Consider the following 15,136-nt stretch of genomic DNA (forward strand, 5'->3'; position numbering starts at 1 on the left):
CATTCAACACATTACATGGGTTGGATCAGTGATTGGAGTCTTTGCCTTTAAAAACAGAGGTCAAGGGTTCGATCCTCATGCCCAACAAGACTGGAGGGTCTTTTCTATTTATGATAGAATATAGAAGCAGCCTCTCTATCTTTGATAAGAGTAAGACTGTCTACATCTCAACCTCCCTCATATACCATCTACCAAGAATATTGTAAATTATAACAGATTGCATTGATTATGATACTTTTTATTTATACAATATACGTTTCTAATTATGCATTTGTCATGACTTGTATTATATCTGTTAACTTATAAAGAGATTAAGCATGCAATTAAAAGTAACTATAAACAATTCTCATTAACATTTAATAAGATAACCACAAACAGTAGTAGTTGTAGATAATCATTTTAAGATAGCATAACAAAATAACAAATATACATTAACTAGTGCCTTATTATTTTACAAGAAATAGGTTTATCATGAGTTGTGGTTGATATTAAAAGTGAAGATACCCACTCTAATCTTTGGCCCAAACAAGTGGCTACACCTTGTTTCTTCACAACAATGATTAAAAGTTAGAACTTCAAACATAAATGTAACACTTTACATAGTTTTCTTTTTGGCCATACAGTTTTATTAGTATATTTCATTTAAAGAAAAAGTTGATTTAAGCTTATCATGTGGCTTTTACGTTGCCAATATTTTAAAATGTAGTTTGGTGTTCGGGAAGGGCTTGACATGGGTCGTGGCCCATGGGTGACTTGGTGTTCGGCATCGTCTAGCAAACCCACACCTCCTTTCTGGACATGGGCCGACATGTTGGATTATGCAAAGCGAATGGAAAATTTCTTCATCTCTTAGTACTCTCTTTATTGGAACAGAACAAAGATTAATCATAATTCCATGATAAAAGAAAGAATATTGGTGTTGCATTCGACTGATAAATTAAAGAATTAGCATTAATATAATGCCCCGGATTGACGGTAGTGGATGCCTCCACACCTATTATTAGTTGCAGTGACGAATTCAAGATTTTAAGTCGACTTGGATAGCCAAATAGATTACAAAAACTTAATAACAAGTGCATAAAATAGACAAATAACTTTATATTGAGCTGGAGTGAGTTTATGAGATTTCAAATGTATGTTTTGTTGGGTAGAGTACACTTCAACATAAAAAGAGTACTAAGATTTCATAGATATTGTGGAGTCAACGCGACCGTCTTTATTCATCATGCAACTTTGTCATTGCTTAGTTGTGTTTAATACGGAGTAATTCGAGTTTAAATTCGAACATGAACATTGAATAATTGACTAACCTTTGGAGATAATTAATTGATATTGTAACAATTAGTATTTGCCACTCAATTTAAAATGTTGAGTCCCTTTATTTTCTCGTTAAATTTAATAGTTTTAGTTTATTTGATATTTTAGCAAGTCTAAATGTCCACTACTTGTTTTACTTTTTAAGCCCATGACTCACGACGATAGACGAAAACTCAGATTTTTTAACGTCATTACTATTCCCGACTTGAACTATGTAGTTTAATATAATATACCCGAAGCATACAAATAAAATAGTAAAAAATTTGTAATAATCCCCTCCATTAAAAACTCGATACTAGTAGATACAAATAAAGATAAGATTTCTAAATATAAACTTATTTTTATCGTAAGTAGTAAAGTTGACGATAAAAGGAATATACTAGTCAGCATAACACCCTCAATTATCATCATCTTTTCTTCTTCAACCTTCTAAAACCCCCCAACAAATCTATTTTATTTACGCTCCACACCACCAGCAATGACGTCACCTGAAAAACCTACATCCCCGGCGATTATCATCCCACCGTCTTCCCCACGGTTTCCTAAATCTGGCAACAATCTAACCGCCGGAAGTCAACGGAAAGTCGCGATCGCCGTCGATCTAAGCGACGAAAGCGCATACGCCGTAAAGTGGGCGGTGCAAAACTACCTCCGACCAAACGACGTCGTGATCCTCCTTCACGTCCGCCCAACCTCCGTACTCTACGGCGCCGATTGGGGCGCCGTGGAGCCAGAGGAAGAAACGGAAGAATCGAAGCGAAAACAAGAAGACGAATTCGATATAGTTACCAACAATAAAGCTAAGGAATTGGCGAGGCCTTTGATCGAGAATAAATTGAATTTTAGGATACATATTGTAAAAGATCATGATATGAAGGAGAGATTGTGTTTAGAAGTTGAAAGATTAGGGTTAAGTGCTGTAATTATGGGAAGTTTAGGGTTTGGAAATAGAAAGAAGAGAAGGATTAGGGGGAAAGGGTTAGGGAGTGTGAGTGATTATTGTGTGCATCATTGTGTTTGTCCTGTTGTTGTTGTTAGGTTCCCTGATGATCATGATGACAATGCGGATGGAGTTGTCGTTGGATCGCCTTTTAAAGTTTGCGATAAGAATGGCGTTGGTGACGAGCTGTTGTTTCCGGTTCCTGAAGAGGAACCCGAGTTTCATGATGCTTCGGATAAATAAACAGGTTAGGGTTTGGGTTTGATGGAAGTGATTCGTACACCACAATTTACTTCATGTACCACATTTATCGCTTTAAATCATTTGTGCAGTGTGCCTTGCTAATTAAAAGATGTACTTTTTGTGGTGTACGAATCACTTCTCATTGAATATAACTCTGCTGGTTTTAAGATTCTAGTATGTGCATTTGGTTTTTTTCCATATGTTTAGATGATTTTAGGTATCTGGACTATTTGTCAATTGTTTAGTTGCTGTATTATCACTGACTGATTTTCTTTATTATGAAGGGCTTTGCACTTGTGTCAGTTGTTTAGATGCTGTATTATATGCTAATATGGAACTAAGTTTTTTAACAATTTTGGCCATTTTGACTGTAAATACAGTATATGAAAGTTATAGTTTTAAGTTTTGTATGACCAAATGTGGATTGAAATTGGATAGCTAAATCAAGCATAATGGACGTATTTGAGCTGAACAAGGATAAGTTAAAACAATTGTTTATTTTAGTTATGTAGCCCATTTGACCTGTTAATGAAAATGCCTAACCCAAATTGCATAGATTAATGGGTCAAAACTGCCACCTCTTTCGACAGATTGGACATGTTACATGTATAGAAACCTCTAATTAGGAGCTTACTCGCTATGTTCTTAAAATTAAGAAGTCAACATGCTAGAAAAAAGCAACCTTTGCTCTGCTATTTAACTAGTAATCAATTTTTTTGGTCATAAGAATGTATCCAGCTCTCAGGGCCTTTTGCATACACTCTTTATTGTTCTTTGGGACCGAATATAGGTGAAATTTAGTATCACAATTTGTATGGAATTACTAATAACTATATGTGGTGGAAGCCGATGCAGATATGGAAAGGCCATCTTAAACAAGTGGAAATGTGAATGCTTTGGATATGCTTAGGATATGGAAAGGATGATTGAACGGGCCGAGATTATGAACATGTAAGCCTTTTGAAACCGAAGGAAGTGTCTTATTGTTGGGTGTTTTCTTTGTATTTTACATCTGTTTGGAAGTCTGAGGAGGATGGAGAGGTTGGTTTCGACTTGTAAACAAGTTGCTGCAGCTGTTGCTCTCCTATTTTATGGTTTAGTTTCTTTAAATCTGAATGAAAACCTTGTTATTTGTGTTAAAATCAGCATGCATTTGAATGAGATGCTTTTATATATATATTTTTTTATCTTTATGCCATCTTGTAATATGATATGGGCATTGGATACGAACGGGGATGCATTTTTTTGGAAAATTAATAATGGCTATATCAAAAGATAATATAAATATTGTATATACTAATATATAAGAGATAGTGTATAACATATCATTGTTTGATGTAGCTTTTTATCGGTGGTTGGGGGGAGATTACATACAACTTGGACGAGGTGTGCTGGTTGCATGATTGCATCTCTGAAATATATATATATATATATATTTTACCAAATAAGTTAGATATATATAGCTGATTGTTAGCCGATCTGGGTTGCCGGTGATCAACCTTTTGTCACAAGTATACTTAAGCTTTGCCGACGGTAAGCATACAACCTTGTGGCATCTCTGATCATTGAAACCCCCCAGGTCACATATATTTGTGCATGTCTATCAATGAGGGAAATGGTGGTCTGACAGATGGTCCAACAGTTGTTGAAATTTCCATAAAACCATGTGCCATTTCTGATCATAGTACCCCCCTTGGGTCATATGTTAGAGCATGTATTTCACTGAGGGAAGTGGTGGCCTGAGAGATGGTCCAACAGTTGTTCTTTAACTGTAATGTCCACAAGAATACAACCTTGACCCATTTCTGATCACTGTAAACCCCCTGGGTCATATGTTTGTGCATGTATTTCACTGAGGGAAGTGGTGGTCTGAGAAATGGGCTGATGCTCAAATATGGGGATACTAGAGGGTTGGTCAGTGGGTGTCGCCAGTGGTTGGCGAACATGCCAACTTAGAAATGATCTCACACCAATGAATAACACAGTTAATAGAGATGGAGTTAATAGTAAACTAATTCGTTATATTAGTATTCAAAAGTTCCAAGACTATATGGTCACTTTACCCAGACCCATTACCCAACTTGTTTGCCCAGCACATTTTGCTATTTCTTGTATTTTTTCTACTTGACATATTTTGGATCAAGAAAACGGTCATTTTAAGCTTCAACTAAAAGTTTTTACCAGAATAATAAGCATCAATCTTCAGCACTGTAAACTAGTTACTGCTTTCTATAACCACTGAAAGAATGATGATAAACTATAAGCCATTTGATTCGATTTGTTTGAGCCCTATAAGTATTAGTCAACCCGTTGATTAGCTGTTTTTAATCAAAACTCCAAGGAAGTTTCCTCATCTTTTGGTCAATGAAAAATGAAAACATTGTGTGAAACCAAATGAAATGATCAAATCCCAATTCCCTAATGAGATCCACATATGTCTATTGTTTACTTCCACCACATTGACTTTATGTGGCTTTGACTGATGTATAATTGTGTGCACCACAATGAAAGTATCACTATATGCAAGTAGACCGATTTTGATCTGTAAAGTCTGTGTATATATCACATTGTGAAAGGAGTACCACAGAAACCAAGTTGATTTTCTTACCTATACTACAAAAGAACAACTTGATTACCATAAAACAAGGGAAGGGTAGAGGTCCAAATTCTAGAAATAGTACTATGTACCAGGATCCAAAGAAACCTAAGTTAATTGCTCTAGGAAGAGCTACTGCAGTAAACCGCTTCTGTATGACATGCTCATATATCCTGATTATTTCATCACAAATCTGTTTGTCAACAGATAAATTGACTAAAGATAGTCCTATCTCCTTGGGACGTACTCTTGTCTCTACCAATCAAGTTTTTGAGCTCGGATTCTTCAGTCCAGGTAACTCCACTAACCGATATATTGGTTTATGGTACAAAAATGTTACTACTAGAGATATTATATGGGTTGCAAACAGAGAGAATCCACTCATAGTTTCCGACACAAATTGTAGCCTAACTATCGGAAGCGATGGGAACATGAGAATCCTAGATGGTGAGAGGAACACTGTCTGGTCGACAAATCTAACGGTACGGGTTAACGAAACAATTGCACAGCTTACGGATATGGGAGATTTCTCTCTTAATGATACCCTCTCGGGATCGAGCTTGTGGGAAAGTTATGACAATCCTGGTAACAGTCTATTACCAGGCATGAGGCTTGGGACAATTGGAAGAACACAACGCAATAATATATTGACTTCATGGAAAAGTAATGATGATCCAGCCACTGGAAACTTTGTAGTCGGGCTTTCAGCAGAGCAGCCACCGCAAGCATTTATATGGAATGGTTCAAAGCCGTACTGGAGAGGTGGGCCCTGGGATGGAGGGAGATTTATAGGTATACCTGAGCAAGAGTCTGGGTATTCGAATCTCATGAGTCTCATGCCTGATAACTCACAATCAGGAGCCTATCTCGTTCTTAACCTTCGAAGCGTACTTGATCGTCAATGGTTTTATTTAAATCCTGAGGGTGTGTTACGGCTGTATTACTGGGAGGATGATACTAAAATGTGGGACTTTCATTGGGCAAAACCGACAAATTCTTGTGATTTTTATGGAGTTTGTGGTGCTTTTGCAATTTGTACGAATAAGTCTCCAATTTGTGAGTGCTTGAAAGGGTTTGTGCCACAGTCCAGTGACGAGTGGAGCAAAAGTAACTGGACTAGGGGTTGTATGCGGCGAAGTGAACTTTTGTGTGAGAAGAATGAAAGTAGTTTAGCTAATGGAAACAATAAGCCTGACGAGTTCCAGATTCTAAGAGGGGTCAAGCTCCCAGATCATTATCACTATTTTCCAAGCATGGATAGTGATGCATGCAAGCGCTGGTGCTTGCGTAACTGTTCTTGTAAGGCATATACCTTTGTGACCGGCATTCACTGTTTGGCTTGGACAGAAGACCTAGTGGATATCGAACAGTTCCTATCTGGGGATCAGAATCTTTTCTTGCGTCTAGCTTTTGCAGAAATAGGTAAATTGTGCATTCTCTTGTGTAGGTTTATTACCATTTCTTCGTGTTCCTACATAGTTTTATTCGTGGATATGAGCCTAACATAGTTTTATAGGAAAAGAAACGCGAGGAGCAACAGTTTTTATCACTCTCACGACCATTGGTGGTGTACTTTTCTTAGGTGGTTTCGTGTTTTGTTTATACAGATGGAAAACATACAAGAAAGGTATGAAACAAAAAAGAAATTGTTCTTAATTAGTCTATAGTAGACATCTTTATTATCTTAACATGGATAACCAATCTACTGGCAGGAAGGAAAATCAACATATATAGATTTCATTTAGAGGATCCTATTGGTTTGAGGGACACATTACAAGAGGATGCCCTTAGCCAAGAGTCTTTTGAATTGCCTACATATGAGTTTAAACAAATAATAGCTGCCACTGAAAACTTTAGCTTCAGAAACAAACTTGGTGAAGGAGGATTTGGACCCGTTTACAAGGTACTAACATACTTGTATTCACAAACTTAATTTTATGTTATATATTTTTCAAGTGATTGAATCAGGGCCAGCAGTAAGTGTTTACATTGATTTATAATAGGGAATGCTAGATGATGGGCAACAGGTAGCAGTGAAGAGGCTGTCAGGTGACTCTGGGCAAGGAATTGGAGAGTTTAAGAATGAAATATTGTTGATCTCCAAGCTCCAACACAGGAACCTTGTAAAACTTTTAGGTTGCTGCATTGAAGGGAAAGAGAGATTATTAATTTACGAGTATATGACCAACAAAAGCTTGGACACTTTTCTCTTCGGTCAGTTTAACTTGGCTATTGTGTGTTTCATTTGTCAAACTTCATATCCTTATATGTGTATATGTATGTTTATAGTCCTAGGCCACATCCTTTAGGTTCATTTCACCGAACTTGCTCAAAACTTAGTTTCTTCGTCTCCAGATCCAAAGAAACGCACACAACTTGATTGGGCAACTCGTTTCAACATTATTCAGGGCATTGGTCGTGGACTTATTTATCTCCACCGTGATTCTTGTTTAAGGATTATACACAGGGACTTGAAGTGTAGCAATGTTCTGCTTGATGATAAAATGAATCCCAAGATATCAGACTTTGGATTGGCACGAATTTTCCAAATGACCCAAGAGCTGGCAAATACTCGCCGAATTGTAGGAACCTAGTGAGAAATTTGTCCTGGCTAGTGTCTGACAACTTTTATTTCATCGATATGATGGCAAACTGTTATGTTTCTTGATCAAAAGCTAACTATACGCTTTTTAAATTTTTTTTATGCAATGCAGCGGCTATATGTCTCCTGAATATGCCATGGGAGGAGTAATGTCAGAGAAATCAGATGTATATAGTTATGGAGTAATGCTATTAGAGATTATGAGTGGCAAAAGGAACACTGCATTTATACACCAGGAACAAGTCTATCTTCTTGCACATGTAAGTAAAAATTTTCACTCATAATATGGTACCAAATAACATCATCTCATATAGAATTTTCCAAATATGCTTTTTATGGTTTGACACTACATACAACATATATACCAGGCATGGAAGTCATGGAGTGAAGGCAGGGGAATAGAATTGATGGACCACGTGCTGACAGAGTCAACTTGTATATCAGAAGGTTTAAGATGCATACATGTCGGACTTCTTTGTGTTCAGGATCTGGCGAAGGATAGGCCTACGATGGCAGAAGCAGTTTCTATGTTAAGCAGTGAAACTGATCTTCCAGAGCCCAAAGAACCATTATTTACTTTGCAAAGGCTATCGGGTACCAGCATTGGACAGGGACCCAATAACATGTGTTCTGTAAATGAAGTCACTATATCCATGGCTGTAGGGAGATAAAGAACAATGAAACATTATATGGATTTGTATTCAAGGTATTATTCAATAGTTTTAGTTTGATAAAATGACCTTCTTAAAAGGATCTAGAACAAGAGTTAATATCTATATAGTCGTGTCACATCTTCAGTGCAATACTAAGTTTTACTTAATAGGTGTAAGTCTTTGTCAACAAGAGCTACTAGACAGTTTATCCACATGTATTTAACTTGCTATGTAGTTTTAGGTAACGAAAATGATAATGTCAAAACTTTAATATAAGACAATTACCTCCTTTTAAGAGCCAATCTTCATTGGTGTATCCAGCTATTTAACTAGTAATCAATTTTTTTGGTCATAAGAATGTATCCAGCTCTCAGGGCCTTTTGCATACACTCTTTATTGTTCTTTGGGACCGAATATAGGTGAAATTTAGTATCACAATTTGTATGGAATTACTAATAACTATATGTGGTGGAAGCCGATGCAGATATGGAAAGGCCATCTTAAACAAGTGGAAATGTGAATGCTTTGGATATGCTTAGGATGCGGAAAGGAAAGATTATGAACATGTAAGCCTTTTGAAACCGAAGGAAGTGTCTTATTGTTGGGTGTTTTCTTTGTTTTTTACATCTGTTTGGAAATCTGAGGAGGATGGAGAGGTTGGTTTCGACTTGTAAACAAGTTGCTGCGCTGTTGCTTTTCAGTTTTATGGTTTAGTTTCTTTAAATCTGGATGGAAACCTTGTTATTTATGTGTTAAAATCAGCATGCTTTTGAATGAGATGCTTTTTATTTTTATTTTTTATCTTTATGCCATCTTGTAATATACTATGGGCATTGGATACGAATGAGGATGCATTTTTGGAAAATTAGTAATGGCTATATCTCATAAGATAATATAAATATTTGTTTATATACTAATATATAAGAAATAGTGTATAACATATCATTGTTTGATGTAGCTTATTATCGGTGGTTGGGGGGAGATTACATACAACTTGGACGAGGTGTGTTGGTTGTATGATTGCATCTCTGAAATATATATATATATATAGGGAAAAGTTAAATTAGGGACTCTTTATTTTAGGGACCATTAGGGACACTTCTCAATCATTCATTTTTCATCATTTCATTTCCGACCACCACCATCACCACCACCACACCATCATCTCCGACCACCACCATGATCCTCCGGCGATGGAGACCACCGCCACCACGACTTACACATGTGTAAGTACAACTTACATTGTATTTACACATGTGTAAGTTATACAACCACCATCATCTCCGACCACCACCATGATCCTCCGGCGACGGCGACCACCGCCACCACGACTTATACATGTGTAGGTTACAGTCCCTAATGGTCCCTAAAATAAGTTAGATATATATATAGCTGATTGTTGGCCGATCTGGGTTGCCGGTGATCAACCTTTTGTCACAAGTATACGTAAGCTTTGCCAACAGTAAGCATACAACCTTGTGGCATCTCTGATCTTTGAAACCCCCCCAGGTCACATATATTTGTGCATGTCTATCACCTTTGGGAAATGGTGGTCTGAGAGATGGTCCAACAGTTGTTGAAATTTCCACAATACCATTTGCCATTTCTGATAATAGTAACTTCTTGGGTATGTTAGAGCATGTATTTCACTGAGGGAAGTGGTGTCTGAGAGATGGCCCAACAGTTGTTCTTTAACTGTAATGTCCACAAGAATACAACCTTGACCCATTTCTGATCACTGTAAACCCCCTGGATCATATGTTTGAGCATGTATTTCACTGAGGGAAGTGGTGGTCTGAGAAATGGGCTGATGCTCAAATATGGGGATACTAGAGGGTTGGTCGGTGGGGTCGCCAGTGGTTGGTGAACATGCCAACTTAGAAATGATATTACAGCAATGAATAACACAGTTAATAGAGATGGAGTTAATAGTAAACTAATTCGTTATATTAGTATTCAAAAGTTCCAAGACTATATGGTCACTTTACCCAGACCCATTACCCAACTTGTTTGCCCAGCACATTTTGCTATTTCTTGTATTTTTTCTACTTGACATATTTTGGATCAAGAAAACGGTCATTTTAAGCTTCAACTAAAAGTTTTTACCAGAATAATAAGCATCAATCTTCAGCACTGTAAAACTAGTTACTGCTTTCTATAACCACTGAAAGAATGATGATAAACTATAAGCCATTTGATTCGATTTGTTTGAGCCCTATAAAGTATTAGTCAACCCGTTGATTAGCTGTTTTTAATCAAAACTCCAAGGAAGTTTCCTCATCTTTTGGTCAATGAAAAATGAAAACATTGTGTGAAACCAAATGAAATGATCAAATCCCAATTCCCTAATGAGATCCACATATGTCTATTGTTTACTTCCACCACATTGACTTTATGTGGCTTTGACTGATGTATAATTGTGTGCACCACAATGAAAGTATCACTATATGCAAGTAGACCGATTTTGATCTGTAAAGTCTGTGTATATATCACATTGTGAAAGGAGTACCACAGAAACCAAGTTGATTTTCTTACCTATACTACAAAAGAACAACTTGATTACCATAAAACAAGGGAAGGGTAGAGGTCCAAATTCTAGAAATAGTACTATGTACCAGGATCCAAAGAAACCTAAGTTAATTGCTCTAGGAAGAGCTACTGCAGTAAACCGCTTCTGTATGACATGCTCATATATCCTGATTATTTCATCACAAATCTGTTTGTCGACAGATATATTGACTAAAGATAGTCCTATCTCCTTGGGACGAACTCTTGTCTCTACCAATCAAGTTTTTGAGCTCGGATTCTTCAGTCCAGGTAACTCCACTAACCGATATATTGGTTTATGGTACAAAAATGTTACTACTAGAGATATTTTATGGGTTGCAAACAGAGAGAATCCACTCACAGTTTCCGACACAAATTGTAGCCTAACTATCGGAAGCGATGGGAACATGAGAATCCTAGATGGTGAGAGGAACACTGTCTGGTGGACAAATCTAATGGTACGGGTTAACGAAACAATTGCACAGCTTACGGATATGGGAGATTTCTCTCTTAATGATACCCTCTCGGGATCGAGCTTGTGGGAAAGTTATGACAATCCTGGTAACAGTCTATTACCAGGCATGAGGCTTGGGACAATTGGAAGAACACAACGCAATAATATATTGACTTCATGGAAAAGTAATGATGATCCAGCCACTGGAAACTTTGTAGTCGGGCTTTCAGCAGAGCAGCCACCGCAAGCATTTATATGGAATGGTTCAAAGCCGTACTGGAGAGGTGGGCCCTGGGATGGAGGGAGATTTATAGGTATACCTGAGCAAGAGTCTGGGTATTCGAATCTCATGAGTCTCATGCCTGATAACTCACAATCAGGAGCCTATCTCGTTCTTAACCTTCGAAGCGTACTTGATCGTCAATGGTTTTATTTAAATCCTGAGGGTGTGTTACGGCTGTATTACTGGGAGGATGATACTAAAATGTGGGACTTTCATTGGGCAAAACCGACAAATTCTTGTGATTTTTATGGAGTTTGTGGTGCTTTTGCAATTTGTACGAATAAGTCTCCAATTTGTGAGTGCTTGAAAGGGTTTGTGCCACAGTCCAGTGACGAGTGGAGCAAAAGTAACTGGACTAGGGGTTGTATGCGGCGAAGTGAACTTTTGTGTGAGAAGAATGAAAGTAGTTTAGCTAATGGAAACAATAAGCCTGACGAGTTCCAGATTCTAAGAGGGGTCAAGCTCCCAGATCATTATCACTATTTTCAAAGCATGGATAGTGATGCATGCAAGCGCTGGTGCTTGGATAACTGTTCTTGTAAGGCATATACTTTTGTGACCGGCATTCACTGTATGGCTTGGACAGAAGACCTAGTGGATATCAAACAGTTCCTATCCGGGGATCAGAATCTTTTCTTGCGTCTCGCTTTTGCAGAAATAGGTAAATTGTGCATTCTCTTGTGGAGGTCTGTTACCATTTCTTCGTGTTCCTACATAGTTTTATTTGTGGATATGAGTCTAACATAGTTTTATAGGAAAAGAAACACGAGGAGCGACGGTCTTTATCACTCTCACGACCATTGGTGGTGTACTTTTCTTAGGTGGTTTCATGTTTTGTTTATACAGATGGAAAACATACAAGAAAGGTATGAAACAAAAAAGAAATTGTTCTGAATAAGTCTATAGTAGATATCTTTATTATCTATAACATGGATAACCAATCTACCTGCAGGAAGGAAAATCAACATATATAAATATCATTCAAAGGATGAAATTGGTTTGAGGGACACATTACAAGAGGATGTCCTTAGCCAAGAGTCTTTTGAATTGCCTACATATGAATTTAAACAAATAATAGCTGCCACTGATAACTTTAGCTTCAGAAACAAACTTGGTGAAGGAGGATTTGGACCCGTTTACAAGGTACTAACATACTTGTATTCACAAACTTAATTTTATGTTATATATTTTTCAAGTGATTGAATCAGGGCCAGCAGTAAGTGTTTACATTGATTTATAATAGGGAATGCTAGATGATGGGCAACAGGTAGCAGTGAAGAGGCTGTCAGGTGACTCTGGGCAAGGAATTGGAGAGTTTAAGAATGAAATATTGTTGATCTCCAAGCTCCAACACAGGAACCTTGTAAAACTTTTAGGTTGCTGCATTGAAGGGAAAGAGAGATTATTAATTTACGAGTATATGACCAACAAAAGCTTGGACACTTTTCTCTTCGGTCAGTTTAACTTGGCTATTGTGTGTTTCATTTGTCAAACTTCATATCCTTATATGTGTATATGTATGTTTATAGTCCTAGGCCACATCCTTTAGGTTCATTTCACCGAACTTGCTCAAAACTTAGTTTCTTCGTCTCCAGATCCAAAGAAACGCACACAACTTGATTGGGCAACTCGTTTCAACATTATTCAGGGAATTGGTCGTGGACTTATTTATCTCCATCGTGATTCTTGTTTAAGGATTATACACAGGGACTTGAAGTGTAGCAATGTTCTGCTTGATGATAAAATGAATCCCAAGATATCAGACTTTGGATTGGCACGAATTTTCCAAATGACCCAAGAGCTGGCAAATACTCGCCGGATTGTAGGAACATAGTGAGAAATTTGTCCTCTCTAGTGTCTGACAACTGTTATTTCATCGATATGATGGCAAACTGTTATGTTTCTTGATCAAAAGCTAACTATACGCTTTTTTAATTTTTTTTTATGCAATGCAGCGGCTATATGTCTCCTGAATATGCCATGGGAGGAGTAATTTCAGAGAAATCAGATGTATTTAGTTATGGAGTAATGCTATTAGAGATTATGAGTGGCAAAAGGAACACTGCATTTATACATCAGGAACAAGTCTATCCTCTTGCACATGTAAGTAAAAATTTCCACTCATAAAATGGTATCAGATAACATCATCTCATATAGAATTTTCCATATAAGCTTTTTATGGTTTGACACTACATACAACATCTATACCAGGCATGGAAGTTATGGAGTAAAGGCAGGGGAATAGAATTGATGGACCACGCGCTGACAGAGTCAACTTGTATATCAGAAGGTTTAAGATGCATACATGTCGGACTTCTTTGTGTTCAGGATCTGGCGAAGGATAGGCCTACGATGGCAGAAGCAGTTTCTATGTTAAGCAGTGAAACTGATCTTCCAGAGCCCAAAGAACCATTATTTACTTTGCAAAGGCTATCGGGTACCAGCATTGGACAGGGACCCAATAACATGTGTTCTGTAAATGAAGTCACTATATCCATGGCTGTAGGGAGATAAAGAACAATGAAACATTATATGGATTTGTATTCAAGGTATTATCAATAGTTTTAGTTTGATAAAATGACCTTCTTAAAAGGATCTAGAACAAGAGTTAATATCTATATATTCGTGTCACATCTTTTTTGCTTGTATAGTTGCACGTAGAGAAAAGCGACAATTCACCTACTCTATTCACGATTATTAATCAAGTAGAATTTCTTAAGGTCTTAAAAAGTTCAGTTAAAGAGAACTAAGTTCATTATTATATAAAAGAAGTTAACATCTTCAAAACTTTACTCCCACGGTTTCCAGCAAAACCAAAATTCAGCTTATTATAGTTCAGGTTCACATAAGTTCCTAGACAGAGCAACTAACCCTGATCTTAAAAAGTTTTGAGCCTTCGTCAACCACCAGTAGTTTGATGGAGGCTAAGAACCCAATATCTATATATAACAAGCCAAATTTATCATGTTAAGAGTTCGAGTATATGACCTTTACTGACACCTAAGCAACTGATAGTCGGTTACGCTGATAAGGAACTCAAGTGGTTCAAGTCCTTAAAATGGTTAACAGAAACCCATTGCCTCAGAGATATTGCATATTTATTATTGCCATTTTTCACATAAATTAACTTTACCACTAAAGCTACAAGTGGACCCAAATTAGTTCAATAGACTTCCATTTCAAATAATCAACTTCAGTGCAATGCTAACTTTTACTTAATAGGTGTAAGTCTTTGTCAACAAGAGCTACTAGACAGTTTATCCACATGTATTTAACTTGCTATGTAGTTTTAGGTAACGAAAATGAAAATGTCAAAACTTTAATACAAGACAGTTACCTCCTTTTAAGAGCCAATCTTCATTGGTGTCCCTCTGTTTATGCCCATATTGAATCATTATCGAAGTTCTGTTATGTCTATTAAATACATTTATAAGTTTAGAGATAAACAACAAGCCCTACCAAAGTCTATTCAAGTCCTGTAAGAAATGAGCATTTGATCAA

General features: G+C 37.1%; 2 protein-coding genes across 2 annotated transcripts; both read left to right on the top strand.

Annotated features, from left to right (window-relative positions):
• Positions 1-1,704: 1,704 nt before the first annotated feature.
• Positions 1,705-3,693, top strand: LOC122592781 (universal stress protein PHOS32-like). Its single transcript, XM_043765093.1, has 2 exons — positions 1,705-2,504; positions 3,356-3,693. The coding sequence occupies exon 1, from the start codon at positions 1,796-1,798 to the stop codon at positions 2,498-2,500; it is 705 nt and encodes a 234-aa protein (XP_043621028.1). The 5' UTR covers positions 1,705-1,795; the 3' UTR covers positions 2,501-2,504; positions 3,356-3,693.
• Positions 3,694-4,947: 1,254 nt separating this feature from the next.
• Positions 4,948-14,279, top strand: LOC122592255. The gene is made up of 14 exons (XM_043764446.1): positions 4,948-6,518; positions 6,613-6,723; positions 6,809-6,999; positions 7,100-7,310; positions 7,452-7,689; positions 7,811-7,958; positions 8,067-8,367; positions 11,082-12,296; positions 12,391-12,501; positions 12,588-12,778; positions 12,879-13,089; positions 13,231-13,468; positions 13,591-13,738; positions 13,847-14,279. Exons 1-14 carry the CDS (start codon positions 5,183-5,185, stop codon positions 14,147-14,149), a joined length of 4,953 nt encoding a protein of 1,650 aa, XP_043620381.1. The 5' UTR covers positions 4,948-5,182; the 3' UTR covers positions 14,150-14,279.
• The last annotated feature ends 857 nt before the right edge of the window (positions 14,280-15,136 follow it).

Source organism: Erigeron canadensis, chromosome 3 (assembly GCF_010389155.1).
Source record: "Erigeron canadensis isolate Cc75 chromosome 3, C_canadensis_v1, whole genome shotgun sequence".
In the NCBI taxonomy this organism is placed as follows: domain Eukaryota; kingdom Viridiplantae; phylum Streptophyta; class Magnoliopsida; order Asterales; family Asteraceae; genus Erigeron; species Erigeron canadensis.

Bases quoted from the DNA above. Each gene is read 5' to 3' on its own strand.
- LOC122592255 (XM_043764446.1), top strand. From the start codon at position 5,183: ATGTACCAGGATCCAAAGAAACCTAAGTTAATTGCTCTAGGAAGAGCT. The intron at 12,502-12,587 runs GTATGAAACAAA...ATCTACCTGCAG, and splicing joins ATGGAAAACATACAAGAAAG to GAAGGAAAATCAACATATAT. The intron at 13,090-13,230 runs GTCAGTTTAACT...CTTCGTCTCCAG, and splicing joins CTTGGACACTTTTCTCTTCG to ATCCAAAGAAACGCACACAA.
- LOC122592781 (XM_043765093.1), top strand. From the start codon at position 1,796: ATGACGTCACCTGAAAAACCTACATCCCCGGCGATTATCATCCCACCG.